Genomic DNA, 26,057 nt, shown 5'->3' on the forward strand with positions numbered 1-26,057 from the left:
TTTTCTCAAATAACACCTGTTATCATCCCTCAAAGATGCTTGCTCCTTGGAAGAAAAGCTATGACCAACCCAGACAGCATATTAGAAGGCAGAGACATTACTTTGCTAACAAAGGTCCGTCTAGTCAAAGCTATGGTTTTTGCAGCCGTCATGTATGGATGTGAGAACTGGACCATAAAGAAAGCTGAATACCAAAAAATTGATTCTTTGAACTGTGGTGTTGGGAAAGACTCTTGAGAGTCCCTTGGACTGTAAGGAGATCAAACCAGTCCATCCTAAAGGAGATCATTCCTGGGTGTTCATTGGAAGGACTGATGCTGAAGCTGAAGCTCCAATACTTCGGCCACCTGATATGAAGAACTGACTCATTTGAAAAGACCCTGATGCTGGGAAAGATTGAAAGCAGGAGGAGAAGGGGACAACAGAGGATGAGATGGTTGGATGGCATCAGCAACTCAATGAACATGAGTTTGGATAAACTCCGGGTGTTGGTGATGGACAGGGAGGCCTAGTGTGCTGCGGTTCATGGGTTTGCAAAGAGTCAGACACAACTGAGCGACTGAACTGAACTGATCATCCCTCAAGACTAGGGCTGGGTTGTAGAACACCAGGGGTGTTGGTCTGATGATCGGTCAGCACATGGGCAAAGCACAGTACAGTTGCCAACTGCCCACGGTCCATCCTGTCCTTTTGACAGCAGTCTCCATATCAACCCCTCGAGGTTGGTGGGGATGCTGGTGTTACCCCATGTGATCGATGAGGAGAGGAAGGGACTTGGCAGACACCACAGAGTGATCAAAGGGCAGAGCTGGGCTCCACCCCAGAGTTTATTTCTTTATTTTTCAAAGTTTCTTTTTGAGGTGGACTATTTTTTCAATTCATTTTATTTCTTATTGAAGCAGAGTGGATTTACAGCATTGTGTTAGTTTCAGGTGCACAAGAAGGAGATTCAGTTATTCGTATGTATATTTTTTCACATTCTTTTCCATTATAGATTATGACAGGGTATTGAATAGAGTTCCCTGTGCTGTACAGTAGGACTTGTGTATCTATTTTATATGTATTTGTGTGTATCTAATTTTTTGAAGTTACCCTCTAAGCATTCATTTTCAAATTTGTTTTTAATTGGAGGATAATTGCTCTACAATGTTGTCTTGATTTCTGCTGTACAGCAGTGTGAATCACCTGTAAGTATACATACATCCCCTCCCTTTTAAACCTTCCTCCCACCTATCCCCATCTCACCATTTTAGACTGACACAGAGCAGTGGGTTGAGGTCTCTGCTCACACAGCAGCTTCCCACTAGCTATCTCTCTTACACATGGTAGTCTATCTGTTTCAACGCTACTCTCTCAGTTTGTCCCACCCTGTCTTTCCTCCAGTCTGTCCACAGTTCTGGTCTGTATTCCTCCCCTGAAAATAACTTCATCAGTACCATTTTTCTAGATTCCATGTATATGCATTATCATGTGTTGTTGTGCTTGTTTAGTCGCTAAATCATGTCTGACTCCTTTGCGACACCATGGATTGTAGCCTGCCAGGTTCCTCTGTCCATGGGATTTCCCAGGCAAGAATACCAGAATGGGTTGTCGTTTCCTACTTCAGGGGATCTTCCCGACCCAGGGATGGAACCTATGTCTCGTGTCTCCTGTATTGACAGGCTAATTCTTACCACTGTACCACCTGGGAAACCCTAGTTTTGATATGCATGTCTCTAGTAATGAGTGATGTTGAGCATCTTTTCATGTGTTTATTGGCCATCTGTATGGCTTTGGAGAAATGTGTGTTTAGATCATTTGCCCATTTTTTGATTGGATTGTTTGTTTTTCTGACTTTGACCTGCATGTGCTACTTTTATATTTTGGAGATTAATCCTTTGTTATTTGCTTCAATTGCATATTTTCTTTGATTTTGAGGGTTGTCTTTTCATCTTGTTTATAGTTTCCTTTGCTGTTCAAAAGAGTTTAATTAGGTCCCATTTGTTTATTTTTGTTTTTATTTCCATTATTCTAGGAGGCAAGTCAAAGAGGATCTTCCTGCAATTTATGTCAATGAGTATTCTGCCTATATTTCCCTCTAAGAGTTTTATAGTTTCTGGCCTTAAATTTAGGTATTTGATCCATTTCATCTGTAATCAGTGAGAGTTTTACTTCTTCTTTTCAAATCTTGATTCCTTTTATTTCTTTTTCTGTATGATGTGAAGAGGTGTTCCAATTTCATTACTTACATGAAGCTATCCAGGGTTGCCAGCAAAATACTTATTGAAGAGGTTGTCTTTTCTCCATTGCATATTCTTGCCTCCTTTGTCAAAGATAAGGTGCCCATAGGTGCACGGTTTTATCTCTGGGCTTTCTGTCTTGTTCCATTGATCTGTGTTTTTTGTTTTTCGTGCCAGTGCCATACTGTCTTGACTACTGTAGTTTTGTAGTATAGACTGAAGTCAGGAAGGTTGATTCCTCCAGCTCCTTTTTTCTTTCTGAAGATTAGCTTTGACTAATAGCTTTGGCTATTCAGGGACTTTTGTGTTTCCATCCAAATTATAAAGTTTTTTATTCTAGCTCTGTGAAAAATGCCACTGGTAATTAGATAGGGACTGCATTGAATCTGTAGAGTTTTTATGAAAAGTATAGTCTTTTTCATGATATTGATTCTTCCCGTTGAGGAACATGATATTAGCTGCTTTTGTTTGTGTTGTCTGAGTTCCTTCGTCAGTGTCTTACAGTTTTCTGCATACAGGTCTTTTGTCTCCTCAGGTAGATTTATTCCCAGGTATTTTATTCTTTTTGTTGCAATGGTGAATGGGATTGTTTCCTTAATTTCTCTTTCTGATTGTTTTGTTGTTAATGTATAGGAATGCAAAGTATTTCTGTGTATTGATTTTGTATGCTGTTGGTTTACTAAATTCACTGATTAGCTCTAATACTTTTCTGATGGTATCTTTATGGGTGTTCTATGTATAGTATGTCATCTGCAAACAGTGAGAGTTTTACTTCTTTTCAAATCTGGATTCCTTTTATTTCTTTTTCCTCTCTGATTGCCATGGCTAGGACTGCCAAAGCTGGTTCTTTGAGATGATAAACAAAATTGACAGACCATTAGGCAGAGTCATCAAGAATAAAAGGAAGAAAAGTCAATAAGATTAAAAACAAAAAGGAGAGATTGCAACAGGCAATGCAGAAATACAAAAGATCATAAGAGATTATGAACAACTATATGCCAATAAAATAGAAAACCTGGAAGAAATTAGAAAATTCTTAGGAAAGTACAACCTTCCAAGACTGAGCCAGGAAGAAATAAGAAATTATGAAACAGACCAGTCACAGGCACTGAAATTGAAACTGTGATCAAAAATCTCCCACAAAAACAAAAACCAGGGGGCAGATGGCTTCACAGGTGAATTCTATCAAATGTTTAGAGACGAGCTCACTCCTATCCTTCTCAAACTCTTCCAAAAAATTTCAGAGGAAGGAACAGTCCCAAACTCATTCTACAAAGCCACCATCACCCTGATACCAACACCAGACAAAGATATAACAAGAAAAGAAAATTACAGGCCAATATCACTGATGAACATAGATGCAAAAATCCTCAACAAAATACTAACAAACAGAATCCAACAACACATTAAAGGAATCATACACCATGATCAAGTAGGGTTTATCCCAGGGATGCAAGGATTCTTCAGTCTATGTAGTCAGTCAATGTGATACACCATAGTAACAAATTGAAAAATAAACATCATATGATAATCTCAATGAAAAAAGTGAAGGTGTTAATCATTCTATTGTGTCTGACTGTTTGCAACCTCATGGACTGTATAGCCAGCCAGTCTCTTCTGTAGATGCATAAAAAGTTTTTGACAACATTTGACACCCATTTATGATAAAAACTCTTCAGCAAATGGACATACAAGGAACCTACCTCAACATAATAAAGGTCATATACGACAAACTCACCACAAACATCATTCTCAGTGGTGAAAAACTGAAAACACTCTTTTCTAAAATCAGGAACAAAAACAAAGTTTCCACTCTTGCCACTATTTTTCAACATAGTTTTGGAAGTCCTAGTCAGGGCAATCAGTGGATTCTTTTTTGAGTATGCCCAGAGTGCACTGAATTGAGGTTGAAAGTTTCCCCTCTGCCCAGTCAAGAATATATTCTTGAGTTATTTCAAAGGGTCCCCAAGTGGGTCCTCACATGTGTCCACAAGTCAGTCTGTTAGATGCTGTCACCACAGCACTTCTGCCGCCGCCTCGGCCAGCCCCGACTCAGTCTGCCTGAGAAGCCTCTTGCTAGCATCGTTGAAACCTTCACTAATGGGCTTTATTGTGAGGGTGCCAGCCCTCCAGGTCCCAGCGCTGGGCCAGGTAACTCACAGACAGTTCTGAGCCTACAGCCTACAATTCTTCAGACCTGCAAGAATCTCACAGTCCGTAATGAAAGCAGCTTAGTCCTCCAACATCGGGGCTCAGATGCAATTCAGGGAGCCAGACAGGGAAGAAAGACCACATCACCCTCCAGCCTCCTTTTCTGTCCTCCTCACCACCCCTGAGTCAATTAAATTTATTCTCTGTCCTCCCTTAGAAAATGAAGGTGCTTGCGATCATAAGTCAATGACAGCAAACATTTGATGAGGCAACCAGAGAGATGATGAAGTATTTCATGCATTAGCAGTATCTGGGTGCAAAAGTCAGACAGCCCAAGTGCCCTGTCCCGTAGTTGCTGCAGCTCACTAGCCCACCTCCTGTGGACATTGTGACCTTCAGGGCACAGAGGTCGTTAGGTCTGGAGTCTCAGTTGAAAGTCACATTGGGTTGTTCCTGGATTATCCGCCAAAAGCTAAGAGAAAAAGCCATCCTCCTGGGTGATTTGGCATCCTCCTTGGCAGTCTAGAATAGGGCACCTCCCAGAGCCTCTACATTCCCCATCTTTAGAGAAGGCACAACCTCTCTGGCATCAGACACAGCCATGGACTCCTTCCTTCTCCCACTCCTCCAGGCTTCCACCAACAGATTACTATGGTGGAGTCCCATTTCCTTTGGTGTCCTAGTTCTTCCTTTCCACTGTGATTATAAAGACATTTATTAGAGAATACTTTATTCCTCAGGTCCCTTAATGAAGTCCCGATTCTGTTTGTTTTATACAGACATATGGATGTGCAGTTCTTTGTGCACATCTTCCTTTGTGCAGATCTTCCTGAGTCCACACAACTCAGTTTGCATGTCATCTTCAGCTACTTCCATAGAAAAAGTTTAATAACTCAGTACCCTATGCAGTCTAGAAGATATAATACTGAAGGAATTTGCAAGCCTGCACTGCCAGTCAATGTGCCTACATCAGATAAACCAACTTCTCTTATTCTAAAACAGGGAAGGTGGCTCCAGAAGCAATCTGCTCTCTGACCTCCTCACACGTGTCCCACATCTCATACCTGGAGCAGTTGGAGCAAAGACCATAAATCTAAAAAATAATAATAGTAGGCGAAATACTTAGTCATTGGTCCTCCCCAAGACTTCTACCTTCTGTATATTCACAGAAATTGCCTTTAGCCCCAGCTCTGGATTATGCCCAAAGCTATTGCTAATGATGCTTTGCACATGGACAGTTTGCTATATTTTATAGCATTTATATAAATTGGCAATTTTTGCTCATTTCATGAACTATGAGATGCGAGTAAGGGGATTGGTATTAATAGTATCTGCGTTTTACAGATGAAGGAAATGAGAAATCAAGAGTTTGCCAAGGTGTCCCAGTTGAGCAGAATCACTCTGGTTGATCATAACCATTTATCTTCTCTTATATGATCATGTTTAATCTGGAACCATTTCCTATTTTGAATTCGGCTATTTTGAGTTAAGTAGACATATCATTACATTATAGATGGGTATTCAATATATTATGTTACTTTAACATTTACCAAGATGTAAGGATACATCAATGCCTTTAATTTGTAAGCCTTATCTGAATTTTAGCCAATGATTTGTGCAAGAAATGTGAACCAGAAAACAGTATTCTAGGTTTCTTCTGTAAATACTGATAAATTTTAGTCACATAAATGACTGGGAGGTACTCACATAACTGAAATAAGGTCCCCCAGAGCTTGACAGAGTGGAAGAATGACTTGAATAAAGGTTGAGTTACCTGGTACTAGGCCTGGCTCTGTCATTAACTCACTTTCATGCCCACCTCCTTTCCTTATTCAGATAATAAAAGAGGAAAATCCAATTCAATAAGTATTTATCAGGCAGGGGCTTACTGTGGACATTTAACATATGACATTTAATTTAAACCTCACTGCACTCCAAACATTCCATTTTACAGAAGAGAGGGCCAGTTTCAGGGAAATAAGAAAGGGGCAAGGCAAGGTCATGTTCCTTTCCGTGTACAAAGCCCTGCTTGCTGTTAAGAAACCTATAAAGATGAAAGAGATAGAGTTCCTCTCCTGAAAGTGCTTTCAAAATAGCAAAAGTGAACACATGCACAGTCAGTGAGGAGGGAGGCGCCAGTTAATAAGGAGAAGCAAGCGCTGCAAGAAATGGTGCCGAAGGCAAGGGAAGCCTGTCAGAGGGAGAAATCACTTCTGCCTCTCATGGGTGGTTGAGGGTCAGGTGCTGATTTATCTTCAGAGTAGATTTTAATGTGTATATCTAAGGGAGATTATGAGTTTCAACAAGCAAAGATGCGGCAGTAAGACATTCTGGGTGCAGGTAGCATCAGTAAGACAGTGATGATAAAACTCGGGGTGTGTGCAGGACTCAACCAGCAGGTCGGTGCGGATGGAACACAAGCCCTGGTGACTCAGAGTGTCCCCTCCGGACCTGCTCCATCCCTGTTAGCAGGGAGCTCCCTAGAAATGCAGGCTGTCAGGTCCCACTCCAAATGGATTGCAGTCTGCACAGGTGATTCATGTGCAGAAGGAATAAAGGCAAGTCACACAGAAAGGTAGCTTCTGATCAGATCCATAGAAGCTGCAGAATGTATTGGTTTGGTGAGGCCTTGGAGCGAGACAGGGGGTCCGTGCCTGCTCTGCCTGCAGCTCCATCACTGTGCAGCTGTGGGACCTCTGGCAAAGTTACTTCAACTTTATTTAAGCTACCTGTGGCCTCATAAGATTTTTTTAATGGACTTTATTTTTTAGAGCAGTTGCAAGTTCACAGCAAAACCCAGGAGAAAGGACAGAGTTCCCTTCCCGTTCACCCACTGCCCCCAAACACCCTCACCCTCCCCTATTATCATCATCCCCCAAACAGTGTCACAGCTGTTGAACCTACTACAGTGACTCATCATCACCCAAAGTCCCTAGTTTATAATAGGCTATACTTTTGGTGTTGTACAGTCTAATGAATTTAGGTAAATGAGTAATAATATGTGTCCATCACAATGGTATCATTTTCATAACCCTAAAAATTGCCCTTCAAAAGGTGCTCTGCCTTTGCATTTTTTCTCCCTAATCCCTGGCAACTGCTGATCTTTTTACTGTCTCCATAGTTTTGCCTTTTTCAGAAGGTCATGCTTTGGAATCATACAATATGTACCCTTGTCAGATTGGCTTCTTTCGCTTAGTAATATGTATTTAAGCTTCTTTTCATGGCCTGGATAGCTCGTTTATTTTCAGTGCTGAATAATATTTCATTGTCTGGATGTATCACAGTCTGTTTATTCATTCACCCACTGAAGGGCATCTCAGTTTCTTCTATGTTTGGCAGTTGTAAATAACACTGCTCTAAAAATCTGGGTACAAGTATTGAAAAATTTTTTTTTCAGTTTTCATACCTTTTATTGAAGTATAGTTGATTTACAATGTTATGTTAATTTCTGCTATACAGCAAAGTGATTCCGTTCTATACACATTCTTTTTTTAAAATATTCTTTTCTATTATGGTTCGTCACAGAATATTGAGTATAGTTCTTGGTGGTATAGAGTGAAAGTGAAAATCACCCAGTTGTGTCCGACTCTTGGTGGACTATACAGTCCATGGAATTCTCCAGGCCAGAATACTGGAGTGGGTAGCTTTTCCCTTCTCCAGGGGATCTTCCCAACCCAGGAATCGAACTGGGGTCTCCTGCATTGCGGGCAGTTCTTTACCAACTGAGCTATGAGGGAACCCCAGTGCTGTAGAGTAGTACCTTGTTTATGTGCTCTCTATATAAAAGCTTGTATCTGCCAACCCAGCCTCCCACTGCATCCCTCTTTCAAGCCCCCTTGGCAACCACCAGTCTGTTCTGTGTCTGTGATTCTGTTTCTGTTTCATAGATAGGCTCATTTGGGTTGTATTTTAGATTCCACATCTAACGTGTTAAACTAGGGACAGAACCTAGGTTCCTTGCATTGTCTTCAGATTCTTAACCACTGAACCACCAGCGGGTCCACTACTGGCTTTTTCATCTTTGCTTTTAATATATAGAAAATCCTTCTTACTCAGCTACTTATGATTTACAACATTTTGCTAGTTTATGTCTGTGGGTAAACTTATAGTATTTTTCTTTTCTCTCTGTCTGGTTCCTCTAGAAATCAGAGACCCTTTGGTTCTAAGCAACTTTATCAGGGGAATAGGAAAGACTATCTCTTGGCATGTGCAGGAATTTAAATATTCATAAACCTGGAAAAGAGACAAATTTACCCAATCCATAAATATCACAGGAAGAATTTTAAGGCAGGCCATTGGCATGGCTATTCTGGCCTTTAGAGGCATTTTAAAAGTTCGGTCTGAGATTCCTATTAAGTTCCAGTGCAATCAATTTGAAAGAGTTTATATGGGAAGTTACACTCATGTGAATAATTTGGTCATGTTTATTGAAAACAGACCTATTTTAAGTGAATCAGTCTAATTTTGCTATATTTCATAGAAATAAAGAGAATCTAGAGAAGAAAATTACATTTCAATATTAAACTCTTGTGGATCATGAAGTTTTGTATGTACTGAGGCTTTGTATTTATTATCTCTGTCCAGGATGGCTCCTTGTTGCTGTTACATTATTATAAAGTTTAACTGAATTAGTAAAAGAATATTCTAAGCTTGTTTCTAAGTCTGATCACAGTGATTTTCTTTGGATAAAGACCAAATGTCTTGTGACCTGCAGCTAGGAGATTATGTACACTGGAAAAGATATCATTTAACAAACTATCTCCAAGCTAAGTAGAAGGACCTTATAGGTACTCTTGACTAGCACATGTGCAACAAAACTGAAGGGAATTGACTCTTAATTCCATATTTCCCATTTAAGAAGGGCGTCCACATAGGATTATCTATAGAAAAGACTGTTAACCCCAAAGGATACCCACACCAGATGAAACGGAGACAACAGCAGTAGAAGACAGCTGACATAAGTCTGGACCAGGACTGTAAGAATTAGCCAACCAGTTCAGTTGCTCTGTTTACTGAATGTTTGTCTTCCTGTCATGATGGAAAGTTATTTTACTTCTAAGCATACTTACACCCCAATGTTCAGGATGAAAAGAAAATTCTGTAGTGAAGTTGTCACAGAGTATAACTATTCATGACATGTATCACTGTTTATTTTAAGTCTATTGCTAAAAGCACATGTATGTTATGTGACAATTAAGTGCAAGTGATAAATGCATAGCCTGCAAAGCATTTCCCCATTAATATGCCTCTGAGTTTGTTAATGATATCTGATTAGTTTTCCCCCAACATGGAGAACTAGGGGAAAAAAAGAGGCCTAGCATCAAGGTGCATGAATGGACCCAGAGGAGGCAACTTGGCCACTTTGGCAATGTTGGGAAACTATTTTGATTATCAGTGATGTTTATGGAAAGATTTGCAATTAAAGGGGGGAAAATGATGGAAGAAAATTTCACATGTTGCGGTATGGGGAAATTGTTCTGACTTGTACATGATTGAATTTGAACTTCAGGCGAATCAGACCAGCCTTTTGTGGCCTATTAAACATGCTTTAGCCATTAAAAAATTACATTTAAAAAATTGAAATGAAATAATTTCATTTCATGATTCAGACATCCCAAGTAGAACTACATGGCTATTATGAATGTGTGTTCAGACACGTTTCTAAGTTACTGAAAACCTGAATTCTCTAAACTTGATCATACTTCACAACACCATCAACCGTCTTCTAAACCATATGTACTAGCAGCTGCCAACTGCACCCATATGGTCTCAATGTCCTCTTTTTAAGTATGAAAACTCCTACTTTAAAAATAGTAGTAGCAAATGAGACAGCTCAAGCTATATAGCCACTGAGCAAAAGGCTACTTGGTTACTAAATATATAAGTAAAAAGTAAACACTCCAAAACTTAATTTCCTGATTGCCATCTAAAATACCACTCTTTTAAAAAATATTTCGAAGGTGTTATTTAAACGTTTTCTTCATTGTAATACATCTAATAATTTTGAATGTTTCTCCATGTGCTACAACAAAGCAATCAAAGATAGAGGTAATGTTTTCTGAATAAGAAGTATTGATGCTAAGCTTGAAACTTAGGATTCTTTTCAGCTCTGTCCCTTCCCCAAATTAGGCAGGACTATGCCCCCAGGTCAGTAGGAAGTAACCAGAGCGGTTTATCAACCCATTCTCTCAAAAAGTTGGGGAAAATTGAAACAAAGGGAACTAAAATTGAGTTTCCTTACCAAGTTTATGATTAACCTCTCAATCTAAAACTTTGTTCCCTTTCTTGTTCTCTGTCATCAAGACTGAGGAATCTAAAGCTTTATTTCCTTTTCTGTTCTCAGTCCTCAAGACTGAGGAGTATCAAAGAAAAAGGGAGGTTAAACAAGCCTCTGTGTCCTTGAAATAAAATGCTGACTAAAGAAAGTGCTGCACTGAATAGGCCAGTAAATTTGGAAAACTCAGCAGTGGCTACAGGATTGGAAAAGGTCAGTTTTCATTCCAATCCCAAAGAAAGGCAATGCCAAAGGATGTTCAAGCTACTGCACAATTGCATTCATATCACATGCTAGTAAAGTAATGCTCAAAATTCTCCAAGCCAGGCTTCAGTAATACGTGAACTGTGAACTTCCAGATGTTCAAACTGGTATTAGGAAAGGCAGAGGAACCAGAGATCAAATTGCCAACATCCGCTGGATCATCGAAAAACCAAAAGAGTTCCAGAAAAACATCTATTTCTACTTTATTGACTATGCCAAAACCTTTGACTGTGTGGATCGCATAAACTGTGGCAAATTCTGAAAGAGATGGGAATACCAGACTACCTGACCTGCCTCTTGAGAAATCTGTATGCAGATCAGGAAGCAACAATTAGAACTGGACATGGAACAATAGACTGGTTCCAAATAGGAAAAGGAGTATGTCAAGGCTGTATATTGTCACCCTGCTTATTTAACTTATATGCAGAGTACATCATGAGAAACGCTGGACTGGAAGAAACACAAGCTGGAATCAAGATTGCCGGGAGAAATATTAATAACCTCAGAAATGCAGATGACACCACCCTTATAGAAGAAAGTGAAGAGGAGCTAAAAAGCCTCTTGATGAAAGTGAAAGAGGAGAGTGAAAAAGTTGGTTTAAAGCTCAACATTCAGAAAACGAAGATCATGGCATCCGGTCCCATCACTTCATGGGAAATAGATAGAGAAACAGTGGAAACAGTGTCAGACTTTATTTTTTTGGACTCCAAAATCACTGCAGATGGTGACTGCAGCCATGAAATTAAAAGACGCTTACTCCTTGGAAGGAAAGTTATGACCAACCTAGATAGCATATTCAAAAGCAGAGACATTACTTTGCCAAAAAAGATCTGTCTAGTCAAGGCTATGGTTTTTCCTGTGGTCATGTATGGATGTGAGAGTTGGACTGTGAAGAAAGCTGAGCGCCGAAGAATTGATGCTTTTGAACTGTGGTGTTGGAGAAGACTCTTGAGAGTCCCTTGGACTGCAAGGAGATCCAGCCAGTCCATTCTGAAGGAGATCAGCCCTGGGATTTCTTTGGAAGGAATGATGCTAAAGCTGAAACTCCAATACTTTGGCTACCTCATGTGAAAGAGTTGACTCATTGGAAAAGACTCTGATGCTGGGAGGGATTGGGGGCAGCAGGAAAAGGGGACGACAGAGGATGAGATGACTGGATGGCATCACTGACTCAATGGACGTGAGTCTCAGTGAATTCCGGGAGTTGGTGATGGACAGGGAGGCCTGGCGTGCTGCGATTCATGGGGTCGCAAAGAGTCGGACATGACTGAGCAACTGACTGAACTGAACTGAACAGACAAAGGGGCATCCCAGATGGTGCTAGTGGTAAAGAACCCACCTGCCAATGCAGGAGACATAAGAAATATGGGTTCCATCCCTTAGTGCAATGGCAATCCACTCCAGTATTCTTATCTGGAGAATCCCCATGGACAGAGGAGGCTGGTGGGCTACAGTCCATAGGGTCGCAAAGAGTCAGACACAACTGAAGCAACTTAGCACACACAACAGGCAAGGAAAGAGGGCATTTGGTAGACATGTGAGAAATGAGATGGAAGGGAATGAATACCAGCATGCAGCAACCATGAATTAGAGCTCTCAGAGCAGATAGAGTTGGTGGGTGCATATGTGTACATGTGACGGTCTGCAGCTTAGATCTGAGGTACAAAGAAAGGATCATACTCACCGTCTTCATTCCTTCCTGAGTTCCCGCCTAGCAGTGAGCCAGCACCCAGTGCTTGTAGGTACTGTTTCAGGGAACTGTCACCGGCTGGTTAGCAGCCCTTGGCATCTGCTTTCGTGGGCTCAGTGGCCATGCTCTGGGCTCTATGGACAGGAACCACCCCCAGAGGCCCCTGTATTGAAGTAGGTTGTGGAGAGGAGGAAAGAGGCTGGGAGGAGATACAGTGCTCCCCCTTTGTTCATAGCCTCTCAAATCCTGCCCCCCAGTGTCTGCTTCCTGCTGAGCAGCTCCCTGAGGCAGAAGAACTACAGAGAGGGGCTGATCCCTTCCCTGTCACTGTTGCCTAGCCCTACCCAGGGAGGCCAGGTGGAGGGACTGTCTCCTGGTTTCACTGCCGAGAATCCAGCTCCCAAGTGGATGTTTTCTTACAAAATGGCTGCGAGCTTCCTTGTTTCTAAGAACCAACAGCAGGAAGAGACAGCACTTTTTGTTAGATGTCATCATGCCTGGATGAGCTCAGCCATCTCGTGGCCGTGAGCAGCGCTGATCCGTGTGTGTTAGAAAGATGGTAGTGCCCTGGGTCCTGGATAAACTGCACAGCTGTTGCTAATGTGCTCTCTGGGTATCTGGACTGTAAATTTCTTGCAATTTAGCCATTCAGAAATGCTTACTGTGGGACTCCTGGCAGTCCAGTGTTTAAGAGTCCACCCTCCCCATGCAGGAGGCACAGGTTCCATCCCTGGTGAGGGAACTAAGATCCCACATGTTGCAGACCATGGCCAAAAAATGCTTCTTGAGCACCTGCTGTGTGGGGCTACAGCAGTGGACAAAAGAGGGAACATTCCTCAGGAAGCTGTCATTACATTGAGAGAAACTGGACAACAACTACATATTAAATATATGTAACCCAGAAAGTAATAAGTAAATCTGGGAAGGGGGTCATTGACTTCTAAGGTGGGAGAAGAGGAGATTCAATTTTAATAAGATGGTTAGAGAACACCTCCTGAGAAAGCATTGCACGTGTGTAGAAATGAAGGAGGTGAGGGAGCAGGCTTCCCGAACATGTGGGGGAGGGGCATCTTGGCAGAGGAAATAGCACGTGCAAGGGCGCTGAGGTGGAAAGGCACCTGGCGTGTTCAGAGGCACCCTGGGAGGCAGTTTAGCTGGAATGGAGTGAGCGAAGGAGAAACTAATAGATGAAGTCAGAGAGGGGAGGAGGGAGGTGGTGAACCGCCTTGCAGGCCAATGTAAGGACTTGGAGGAGGTGTGCCTGACCTGAAGTAACCCTTGAGGAATCCCTCCAGCTGCTGTATTGGAAAGAGACTGTGGTCTTGCTTGGTTTGGACCAAACTGGGGCCAGTGGGTAAAGCAAGAAGGGATTGAAGTCTTTGTATGTTGAAAGTGGAGTCAACAGATTCTGCAAAAAGATTGCAGGTCAGGTTCCAAAGAGTGGATTCAAGTGATACTCCAAGGTTTTGGTGGCTTCCATCGGAAGAATGGAGCTGCCATTTACCTCCAGGTGTGGATGACAGCGACAATAAAATTTGGAGAGAAGATCAGGAATTCTATTTGAAAAGCTTTTGAGAAAACCAGGTGGAGACATTGAGCAGAGTGTTGGGTGTGAGCCTAGATTTGAGGGAGCTGGGCAGGCTGGAGATGTACATTTGGGCCTCTTCAGAGTGGATATGACATTTTCAGCCATGAGAGAGAATAGAGCCATCAAAGGTGTGACTGTAGATTGGGAGGAGAGGGGTTCAAGGACCATGGCCTGGTGCATGCCAGGAAAGAAGCCGGAAGATTGAGCAGAAACCAGCAGCGGGAACTGACAAGGGGCTGCCTGAGAAACGAGGGAAAAGCCAGGAGACCGGGATCCTGCACACACAGAGGAAGAGTATCAAGAAGAGGGAGCAACAATGGTTTCAAATGTGCTGAGCTGTCAGGTCCAGTGCAGCCTGAGATCTGACCACTGGATTTAGCCACAGGAAGGTCACTGATGACCCTGACGAAATCACTGGGGGCTAGGGGAGAGCAGGTTCTGGAAACTGGGGTGAAGTGGAGTTGGATGCAAATAAAGACAGCTCTTCTGAGTATTGCAAAGAGCTGTGCAGAAATGAATCAGTAATTAGATGAACTTCCCTGGTGGTCCAGTGGCTGAGACTATTTGCTCCCAATGCAGGAGGCCCAGGTTTGATCCCTGGCGAGTGAACTAGATTATGTATGCCACAACTTACAGATCCTGCAATGAAGATCCCATGTGCCACAACTGTGAATCAGCACAGTGGAATAAATAAAATATTTTTTAAAAGAAATGCATCAGTAAATAGAATTGAAAGTGGAATCAAGGGAGACTTTGCTTGCTAACTTGTTTGTTTCTTTACTTATTTGTTTCAGATCAAGTAAGAGCTTTGTGTGTATACTGATGGGAATAATCTGGCAGACAGAAAAAAACTGGTGATACTGGAGACGATGACTAGAATGATGCCCTCGTGCTGATGAGAGAGGATGTGATCCCGGGCAGCGTGGACGAGATGGGCTTGGAGCATGGAGAATCCATCCGCATGGCAGGAGGGAGGCAGGTAGAAGGGCCAGAGAAGGGTGGATGGGAAGGGAGGTGGGATATGTAAACAGTCTCTTCTGAGCCTTCTGTCTTCTTGCTGACGTGGGGAACAAGGTCATCAGCTAAGACTGAGGATGATGGAGGTGGTGCTGGAGGTTCAGGGAAAAGGCAGAAAGTGTGACATAATGTCTCAGACGGGGAAAGCCATTGATGGGCATGAGGGACCCTTTGCATGTGGCCATCAGTAATTTAGGGGAGTCCCAGTCAGTTCCATTGTGTGGTTTCCTCCAGCCACGTTCAACTTCACAGTGCCAGTGGGGATTCGGATCTGATCAGGACTGGGTTTGTGCCAGGTGGACACAACCAGATCAGAAAAGAGTGAAGGCGTTGAGGATGTGTGTATGGGAGGGACTGTGACGATGGCCCCTGGACTCTAAGGTGGAAGTAAGGGCACGAGGAGGCTGAGGGTCAGGAGAAACTGACACGTCAGTGGTTACACTGGGGTCAAAGCACCACTGGAGCTGAGATGCTCGAGGAGTGAGAAGGAAAGGTGGGCGGGGCGCGAGGGGCTGGGGTGTCAGGACCCGAGAACCCCTGGAGCTGAGACGCTGGAGGAGTGAGAAGTCAAGGTGGGCGGGGCGCGAGGGGCTGGGGTGTCGGGACCCGAGAACCCCTGGAGCTGAGACGCTGGAGGAGTGAGAAGTCAAGGTGGGCGGGGTGCAAGGGGCTGGGGTGTCGGGACCCGAGAACCCCTGGAGCTGAGATGCTCGAGGAGTGAGGAGTAAAGGTGGATGGGGCGCGAGGGGCTGGAGTGTCGGGACCCGAGACAGAAAGGACACAGATGTGGATGATGGTAAAATCCCAGGATTAGGGAGGATCAATGGAGTGAGTGGCTAAGGATGGGGCAAGACAGGCCCATCAGAGGACAGGAATTCCAGGAACCCTGGATGAGGGAGCTAGAGGAAGCTGTGCTTTTGGCAGAAGATAAATATGGCTTCAGAGCTCTTCCATCTCAGTACACACTGGCTTTTACAATGTGACTTTATTTCTTCCCCTGAAAAGGCAGATTCTATTTCCTGACTGCCTTGTCTGTGGCTTGGCTCTGTGACTTGCTGTGAGTGATAGACTGCAGCATAGGTGATCCTCTGTGGCCTCAGAGACTTTTCCTAGAGATGCGTTATAGGTTCTTCTCATGCCTGAGTCCGTCATGCATAAAGCCAGTCTGGCCGACTGGAAGAGGAGAGCCACGTGGAAAACTGAGGCACTCCAGTCAGCAAGCAGCGCCCACCACCAGACGTGGGAGTGAGTCTACATGGGAACATCCGCCTAGCTCACAGAATCATAGAACAATCTCCTTGTGATTTTAAGCCCCAAAGTTTTGAGATTGTTTATTAGGCTGTCAAAAAAGAGATGCATGTGAAAAGTGAAATCAAGGATTATTACAAGAGAGCGTTAGAGAGTAGTACCCAACCTGAGCTAACATCCAAGGTTTCTTTTCAGAAAATTGTAGTTTCTACTTATTTATTTATTGGCTGTGCTGGGTCTCCATTGCTGCTTGGGCTTTCCCTTGTGGCAAGTGGGGGCTGCTCTCTTGTTGCAGTGCCTGGGCTTCTCATTGCGACGACCTTGCTCATTCCAGAGCACAGGCTCCAGGGCATGTGGGCTCAGTAGCTGGGGTTCCCAGGGTCTAGAGCACAGGATCAGTAGTCATAGCACACAGGCTTAGTTACTGCGTGGCATATGGGATCCTCCTGGACCATGGATTGAACTCATGTCCCCTGCACTGGCAGGCAGATTCCTATCCACTGAGCCACCAGGGAAGCCCAGAAAATTATGGTCTCTTTTCTTTTTCATTGTTGAGCTATTTTGAGTGGTGCCTTGCTGTTTATTGCCCAGATGTCCAACCTATACGATAAAGTGTGAATAAGGGAAACTCTACCACCACCACCACCACCCCCCCAAAATCTTAAAGCTCTCTGAGCTCCACCACCTGCCTGTCACGAATGACTTCCTGCTATAGAGAGTGGAAGGCTTCATGGAGGAAGCGTCTCTTTGGTGATCCGGGCGGGATGAGAGAGATGTGCATGGACGACAGCACCCTCTTTGACTTTGCAACCTGACCCACACAAGGGGGCAGCTGAGCAGAGCAGAGGGACTACTGGACGTTTGCCTGTGGTTTGTCAGGTTGGGGGTTGTAGAATTCTGGCTGGAGGGCCAAGAGAGCCTATGGCATGAGAAAGGGTGGCGGAAAGAGAGCCTGGGGAAGGAAATTAAACAAAGAGGAATGGAGTGGGAGGGTGGGGGAAGAGATGGGGTGATGGGGAGGTGGCAGAGGGCTACTGCCTAGGAGCCACTTGTACACCCCAAAGGCCCTTCTGTCCATCTGTGGGACGCTCACCCATTGGGCTTTGGTGTCTGAATGTAACCTGGGACCAGAAGCAACTTCCTTGGCCCTGGAGAGAGAGAGTATGTCCCAGGATTAGGCAACAGAGAGCGCTCCAAGGTCAGGACGCTGCATCCCCTCTCTTGGAAATTAACCTGCTGGTGCAGCTTTTGAATCTGAAAGGTGCGCCTCATTGACAGACAGGATCCCTGCAGCCCAGGAGCCTGGCCTCACCCTTCTTGGTTACACAGAGCATAAGCTTTCTAGGATATTGACATTGCGACAGGAAGGAGAAGCAAAGAGAGGACTGGGTCAGAATCAATTGTCATGGATGAGATGCAAAAAGGAAATCTGTAAGATCAAAGAGAAGGGGCCAGACAGCCAACAGCCATCCAACAGACCTGTACTCTCTCCAGGTGGGAGGCTCTTCATCATAGAGCCGCTCCCTGGGGCTTGTGAGGCAGACTGGGGAGCAGAGAGGGGCGGTGAGCAGTTGCTGGCACAGGCACATAGGGGTGGCAAAGAGAAATGACCCCCTGCCCTTCTAGGGCTAGTAGAGCCAGATTGTTTTGAAGACCCAGAACCCAGGTTTTCTGTTTAAATCCTTCCATTTGCAATCTTTAAAAAAAAAAGAAGAGGAAGACTACTTACTGAGGGCAAGAACTCGATTGCTTCAGAAGCTCCAGAAACATTCACTGCCACCCACCTCACCCTGCTCAACTCCACCCAGCCCCACCACCCAATCCCCTTAAAGCAGAGTCGCCCGAGGAGAAGTACAGCTGAGTGAGCAGGAAAAAACCTTAGAGTGAACTTGGCATTCAGGAACTGGACACCCAGCAGTACAAGAAAGAAGATCTTTGTCCCCTTCTTGTTGTTCTGAAAGCCTGAGACCCGGAGTTCTATCTCCATCATCACACAGGAAACTGACAGCTTCCGACTCACTCAGGACCTTGACCTTGAATTCTTAAAGCATCTAAAAGCTTCAGAAACAAACACTTTGTGGACACAGTCCCCTGAAGCCAGAGTAAGTAGAACTTGTCTCTTCGGTCTTGTCAGTTATTTTTGAAGGCACCGTTGTTTGCATGTGGCCAGATTGGACTGTAGTTCTCCTGTTGCAGGACATGACTTGTTTATCAGTCCGTCTCCACAGAGATGGGGAGTTCTTTGAGAGCCAGTCAAATGCCTAAGTAACCCACCAATGCATGAAAGGCAGTGCTTTGTATAGCAATACTGAGGGTGGATGGATTTATATGAGTGCTCAGATGTAAAATAGGGTGTTGTTTTTGTTTTGAGCTGATTCTTGTTCTTTCTAAAAACAGTATACTTTCTTGTATGATTGCTTGTTGATGACTAATTAAAAAGTCAGCCCACTATTAACATACTTTCTGGCGAAAGCTATTCAAGACACTGACAATTGCCAAATTTCCCCATGTACTCAAAGACCAAACACGGTATAAGAGGAAATTGCAGCAAAAGGATAATACTAATTAGTAAAAGCTTTGCAGATGCAAAGATGATCTGATACTGAGACAATTTCTTAAGAGGCTAGACTCAAGGAGTCCCAGAATCAGGACTGTAGACTGTCTTTGAAGAAAGTAAGATCTCACCCACCAGAAGGTGGGCAGCTGGCCAGGTGACCTCCTTGTGGGGGTGGGGGGGCGCAGGGGAGGGCAAGGGGCATCCATTCTGTTCTAAAGAACAGGAAGGTCAGAATTTTGTTCTGAAGAGAAGCGACACAGGGGCTACTTGGAGGCATCTACTTCAGCCTTTCCTCCAGTAGGTCTGGAGGGTCCCAGACTTTCAGGATTAGAAATCCCCAGAAGTTTGCACAGCCGACCACCAGGTTCTGTGCCCCTCACTGACCCTTAAGTCCCCACTCTGGCTCCAGGACAACTCTAGGCTATTCAGACTGAAGGGCATGGATGCACTGGTAAGTGTTTATCAGCTAATTCTCCTGAGAAACGTGCCCTGATTCCTAGTGATGGCCGATTCCCATATGTAAATATTCCCATTCTGGTTGACTTTGAGTCACCAGCATGCTGGATGCAAAACAGCTGCACACGGCTGGCTCTTATGAACCAGTAGAAGCCAGCTCCTGCACCCCACCAGGCCTGGGCATCTTCCACCACCACAGACGGCCCTTTGTCTGTCCAGAGGCTTCACCAACTCCCAGGATAAAGGGTGCTGGCGCTGGACCACTGGGGCAACGGCCTGGGGCAGACGTTAGTAGCAGGCTGCAGACGGACTGGCACGTGACATGGCAACATGCTCCTTGGGTCTCGCCTCCAGGGCCTCACTCCAGGCCATCTCCCTTTAGGGACAGCATGCCCAGGAGCTGTTTCTGGTGCCCAGCAAGTGGGGAAATAGTGAACTGGCTTGAAGGTGGGAGTGGGTGTGAAGTGACTCTGTTCAGGTGGCCCCTGACAGTGCTGACGCAGTTTGCCTCCACCTTTGCCAGCATTCCCCAGAAACTGGGCTCACGGGCTCAGCCTCGCACCCCTTGCTGTCGGTGCTGCCCCTGCTAACACAGTAAGCCTGAGAGCCCACCCAGAAGTGCTGACTGCCACGTGAAGTTGTCGGCACTGGCAGGGGCAGCAGAAATCAGAAATTGCCAGCACAGCTTGTTTAGTGAGTGGCAGCCTGGGTTTCTCCAGAAAGAGGCTTGACTGGCTGTATGCAAGTTCAGAGATGGAGGAGAGAGCCCTAAGGATGGATTGGATGGGAAATGACCGCCCCCCAGCCTGGGGGCCCAGCAGACCTCACCCCCCTGTGCCTTAATCCCCGAATGCCACTGCAGAAATGTGAATTTTGTGAGCAGGAAGCATTCATTAAGCTCTGTGGAAGGAGGAGCACTGGACTCTCAAGATTTTAGATGGGAATTATGATGTAGGTACCACTCACTTTACTGATCGATGTTTAGGTCGAATCAGTTAGATTGATGGCAGCATTTTGGAAAGTTCCCAGTGCAGTGCAGATGGAAAGGACTGTCAATGTCCATCACTCTCAAGCAGAATTCATTTTCCAGATTAACTACAGGGAGACTTATAGGGAGTGGGGTGCATCCTGGTGGCACCAGGCCTCAGAGCAGGGCATCTGCAGGGAAGGAGGTCCCCTCGTATTTACTGAGAACCTGATAATTTCCAGGGGAAGGCTCAGACATTGCCTTACATTAGCCCTGCAAGGTAAGGGTACTTTCCCACATTACAGATGAGGAACCGAGGCTCAGGGAGGTAGGTTAACTTACATGAAGTCATAGAGATGGTAGGTCACACAAAAACCTGTGCTCCCTTTGGGGAGGAGTCTTCAATAAGTGATTGGAAAGGATGGAAGGGAGTGCTGAAAAGCAGGGGCTGGAGATGTTCTACAAAGGCAGGCTACCTAGTAGTTTTAGTTTTGTTTTGAGGCAACCCTGGTTAGAAAATATCTAAAGATTTTTTTTTTAGGAGAATTCCGCCCTGTGTCTGGTCACTGTGTGCCACTTCCTGCCTTGAGGCTGTTCTGAGCCTTTCTTTCCCCAGGGCCGCCTCTCCTTACCACATCACCCCACTCCTCCCAGACTGTTACTGACTCCCCCTCACGGCTCTCTCAGGGGGTCTTCAGAGAACCTGGGTGACCACAGAGGACCGTGTGGCGTAAGTCAGGCCGGCGGATGGGTTGGCCTCCTAGGATCTCACTATGGCGGCACTCTTGGTGTTTGCTGTAGGGTAATTTTTGCATCGCGATACATCCTCGGCCTGGCTACCTAATGGCAGTAGTGATCCCCGGTTTTTGTGACAACCAAAAAAACATTCACATTTACCTGTGCCCCCACGGCACTGTATCACCCCTGGCTGAGAATCTTTTTAGCCCCCAGAGCCAGAAAGATCTGTTAGTAAGTTTTGGACTTTCGTCCAGAACCGTTTTCCTTCCCAGCCTCCTCTGGGGAGGCCACAGTGCAGTCACTGCCCTGTGACTGGGGAGGAGAGCAGGGGGTTTCAGGAATGGGCCTGAGAGTGGCACGCACCAGGGTTTGAGCTCCAGCTCTTGTTCTCAGCAGCTTTGCTCCCATCTTGTGTGCCTTCACCTCTAAAATGGGGAATGACCATGGTGCCCCCTCAAGGGCTGTTTATCACTGAGCCCAACGCCGAGTCCGTGGGAAGCCCTCGGGAAGCCTTGGTCGTGAACACGCGTGAGGCCTCCCTTGTCCTCCCCTGTCTGCGCTCTCCGTCCTCTGGACGTCTCCTTCAGGGCACTCCCTGCCAGAGCACTTGGGTTAGCGATGTGTGCACGCCCTGTTTGTTAGTGTGGTAGACTACAGGCTGCATGAGGGCAGAGGACCTGGGTCTCCCTGGCTCCACAGGGCGTGGTACACAGTACGCACTAGTAAGCAGCTGTCCAGGGGTTAAGGACGTGTACTCACTGCCTTGTTTTTGTTGTCCAGGGCCCACTGCCTCTAACGGCAAATACATACGGAAACATTTCCCTTGACCCGTGGGAGGAGCCAGGATGGAAACTTCAACCACCGCAAAGGACTATGACATGACCACAGAATACGACTACGGGGACACGACCCCATGCCAGAAAGCACAGGAGAGGGCTTTTGGGGCCCAGCTGCTGCCCCCCTTGTACTCGGTGGTGTTTGTCATTGGCCTGATTGGCAACATCCTGGTGGTCCTGGTCCTCATGCAATACAAGAGGCTCAAAAGCATGACCAGCATCTACCTCCTCAACCTGGCCATTTCTGACCTTATCTTCCTCTTCACGCTGCCCTTCTGGATCGACTACAAGGTGAAGGATGACTGGATTTTCGGAGATGCCATGTGTAAGTTGCTCTCTGGGTTCTATTTCATGGGCTTGTACAGCGAGATCTTCTTCATCATCCTGCTGACCATCGACAGGTACCTGGCCATCGTCCATGCTGTGTTTGCTCTGCGGGCTCGGACTATCACGTTTGGTATCATCACCAGCATTGTCGTCTGGGTCCTGGCCGTCTTGGCTTCTGTCCCCGGCTTGTACTTTTCCAAGACCCAGTGGGAGTTCACCCACCACACCTGCAGTATTCATTTTCCTCCTGAAAGCTTCACAAAGTGGAAGCAGTTCCAGGCTCTGAAACTGAACATCATGGGCCTGGTTTTGCCTCTGCTGGTGATGATTGTCTGCTACACAGGGATTATAAAGATTCTGCTCAGAAGACCAAATGAGAAGAAGGCCAAAGCCGTGCGTCTGATTTTTGTCATCATGATCATCTTCTTTCTCTTTTGGACGCCCTATAATCTGAGTGTGTTCGTTGCCGCTTTCCAGGATTCCCTGTTCACCCGTAAGTGTGAGCAGAGCAGACAGCTGGACCTGGCCATTCAAGTGACGGAAGTGATCGCCTACACTCACTGCTGCATCAACCCTGTGATCTATGTCTTTGTCGGCGAGAGGTTCCGCAAGTACCTGCGGCAGTTGTTCTACCGGCTGGTGGCTGTGCACCTGGCTAAGTGGTTCCCCTTCCTGTCCACAGAGAGGCTGGAGAGGGTCAGCTCCATGTCTCCCTCCACAGGCGAGCATGAACTCTCTGCTGGGTTCTGACTCAGGCCCCTGGAGGCGGATGCAGGACCCAGCAAGAGCGACCTGCCAGGCACGCTGGCTGGGGAGGAGGCAGCTTGGTCTCCCAGCAACTCTGTCACCTGATGTGGGATTCTAACCACATGGGGTTGAGGGGATTCCAAGCTGCTCAGGACAAAATCACTTCTGGCATTTGAATTTTCTCCATGAACTTCTCTTTGTAGAAAGGAGATGAATACATGAAATGGGACATCACAGAAGACTGGGACAAAGGATGATAGAGAAGGGCTTAGTCCCAAACAGGAGTTCAGATTTGTGAACATTAACATTAATTAGTGAACCAGCCACTGAGCATCCACCGCCTTCAACACCGGTAACCTTGGAAACTGATTTCCATAGCTGCCTCTGCTCTGAGCTGAGAGCCAAGCAGGAGTCTGCGGCCTCCTCCATCCACTCCACCCAACCCCCATGGCGCTTGGAAACCATGAGGAACCTCGAGCTCCTGATGGAAGAACTTGATACCTAGCATTAAATAGGATTGGGGAACTGCTGTTGGCAGTGGAGCTAAGAAAGCCCTTGGGTAGAATTTTTATAGCTACTGAACTGGAAGAATTCAGGCAGTGGGCTAGACACAGACCAAATGTATAAGATGCTGTACTTCTGTCTTTGTGAATATTTTTCAGAATCTCTCTTCCCTATCACTTGAGGGATGCAGCAGTAATTTCTGAGAGCTTTATTGCGGGAATTCTTATGAGGCGACAGGAGACAGGGTCGCTTTTCGTCCTCTGGACCTCCATGCAGGCCTTGTAGCTTATGGATCAGAGTTCTGGCTGCCACCTTAGACCCAGCACCAGGACAGTGACCTCGTGTGCAAGTGGACAGGGTTTGAGGCTGGCAGGGAGGGCAACGTCTACCAGGAGGGGTGGCGACTCTGTCAGTGTAGGAAGTCAAGGAGCCCTTAACTCAAAGAAATTCATTTACCCTAAAGGTCCTTAACGCCTCAGCTCTCACCTGAAGTGAGACATGTCTTTATTCCCTTTTCCCTCAGTTGTACATTTCTCTAAAAAATAATTTTTCCAATAACATAAATCGTTGACTGGAAAAGCTTAAAAATACAAACAGAAAAAAGACAAACAAATGTCAAAATCATTCATAATCCCCTAGGCAGAAACAGCACTGTACATTCTTTGATATCTCTTTTACTTTTATCTTCCCTGTGCCTATTTATGTTTATAAGCAAGATGACCTTTGACTGTGGTTACTCTTCTACTATTGTTGTCTTTAAGCAGCAGCATGTTGGGATCACTTTCCCAGGCAATAAATCATTTCTAAGCTTCGGCGTTGGGACCTGCGCTGAATTCTACCTCTGGAATGAACCCTAATTCATTTGCCAGTGTCCTCATGATTGTTCGTGCAAATCAACTCAGCCCGGCAACAGTGACCAAGGACCTGCTTTGTTTAAACCCAGCACTCTGAGCCCCAGGAGACACGGGTGCAGAAGGGCCGTCTGCCCTCCCTGAGCTATTAGCACAGTGCAGTGGACAGGTGCATGGACGTCAGCCCAGCCCCAGCGGGCAGGGGGACCTGCCTCCGAGCCCACGGGGCCAGGACAGCAAAGGTGGGGCAGGACCCCCTCAGTCAGAAAGCAGCCTAAGTGAACGGGGGTCCCACCTAACAACACAGTGACACCACTGAGCGGCCTCTTTCTGGTGGACGCTAGAGTTTGGGGGTCTTACCAAATCGCTCTTTCACTCAGGGACCTACTGTGTTTTCCTCTTTATGCAAAGAAGATGATGTCATGAAGGTGTAGGGAATTTGTGTGCAAGGAGGAAGCAGTCAGTTTGCACTGGGCTTATGCTTCCACACAGGAAATGTGGGCGAATACAGGCCTCAGGGGTAAGGTCAGGGTCAGCTCTCCACATGTAACCCTGCCAGCCTTTTCTGCAGTGTGAAGAGGAGGTTTAATGGAATTAAGAAACATTTGTTTACTACTTTGGTAAAATAACACTGAATCAAAGTATAATATTTGATCCACTACAGTATCACAATGAGAACTATTTCACAACATTCTCCAATTCAAGTTTTGAAATAATACTTATTTTTAAACTTATTACAATGGCAATCTATGTTCTTTGTAGAAAGCTGGAAACAAGCAAAAAGCCCAAAGAAGAAAATGGAAGCACCTGTTATTCCACTATTCAAATGAGGCCTCTTAGCATATTAGTAATTTAGTGCATCACCTTCCAGTATTGTTTTCTAAATGCATGTGCGCACATGGGTGTGCACACACACACAACCAATCACACTTAACATTTGTTTTGTGTAAACTCAATGAAGTTTAACACATAGCAAGCTCGGTAACTGCTGGTTGAATGGATGACTGTTTCATTATAAAATAAGGATTAGAGTAGTATATACACTCTGAGGCTATTCTGAGGATTAAATGAAATACAGGAAGGAAAGTGGGGGTGACCTTTCTCCAGCTCCATCAGATGAGAGATCTGACTGCTCCTGCCAGACACCTCCTTGGTCACTCAGGACACCTCCAGCCCTTCCCAACAGGGAATGCCTGTCTCCCATTCCCTCCCCTCCCCACTCCTGTATGATCAGAGCCCCGCCTCATTATATTGTTGTTCTTAACTCTTGTCTCCATTTCATCCTAGACAGAAAGATACTGTTTTTTCTCCAGAACTCTTTGAGTTCAGTTCAGTTCAGTCGCTCTGTTGTGTCTGACTCCTTGTGACCCCATGAATCACAGCACGCCAGGCCTCCCTGTCCATCACCAGCTCCCGGAGTTCACTCAGACTCACGTCCATCGAGTCAGTGATGCCATCCAGCCATCTCATCCTCTGTTGTCCCCTTCTCCTCCTGCCCCCAATCCCTCCCAGCATCAGAGTAGAACTCTTTGAGAGCAAGTTGCAAATAGGATCCTCATCACCTGTTAGCATAATACTTTGAGATAATTTTATTTAGGCAAGGATGCACTCCCGCACAGTAAA

The 26,057-nt window shown here is 45.5% G+C and overlaps 1 protein-coding gene across 2 annotated transcripts in view; it reads left to right on the plus strand.

Annotated features, from left to right (window-relative positions):
- Positions 1-25,698, plus strand: part of LOC109576397 (C-C chemokine receptor type 1) — a 33,463-nt gene extending 7,765 nt beyond the window's left edge. The window contains exons 1-2 of one of the 2 annotated variants that reach the window (XM_019985015.2): positions 17,955-18,553; positions 21,950-25,698. In XM_019985015.2, the coding sequence (XP_019840574.2) occupies positions 22,015-23,082 (1,068 nt within the window). In that variant the 5' untranslated portion in view covers positions 17,955-18,553; positions 21,950-22,014 and the 3' untranslated portion in view covers positions 23,083-25,698. Of the gene's footprint in view, positions 1-17,954; positions 18,554-21,949 lie in introns of those variants that run through there. The other variant, XM_019985016.2, reaches the window with a different exon arrangement.
- The last annotated feature ends 359 nt before the right edge of the window (positions 25,699-26,057 follow it).

Source organism: Bos indicus, chromosome 22 (assembly GCF_029378745.1).
Source record: "Bos indicus isolate NIAB-ARS_2022 breed Sahiwal x Tharparkar chromosome 22, NIAB-ARS_B.indTharparkar_mat_pri_1.0, whole genome shotgun sequence".
NCBI classification, from domain to species: Eukaryota; Metazoa; Chordata; class Mammalia; order Artiodactyla; family Bovidae; genus Bos; species Bos indicus.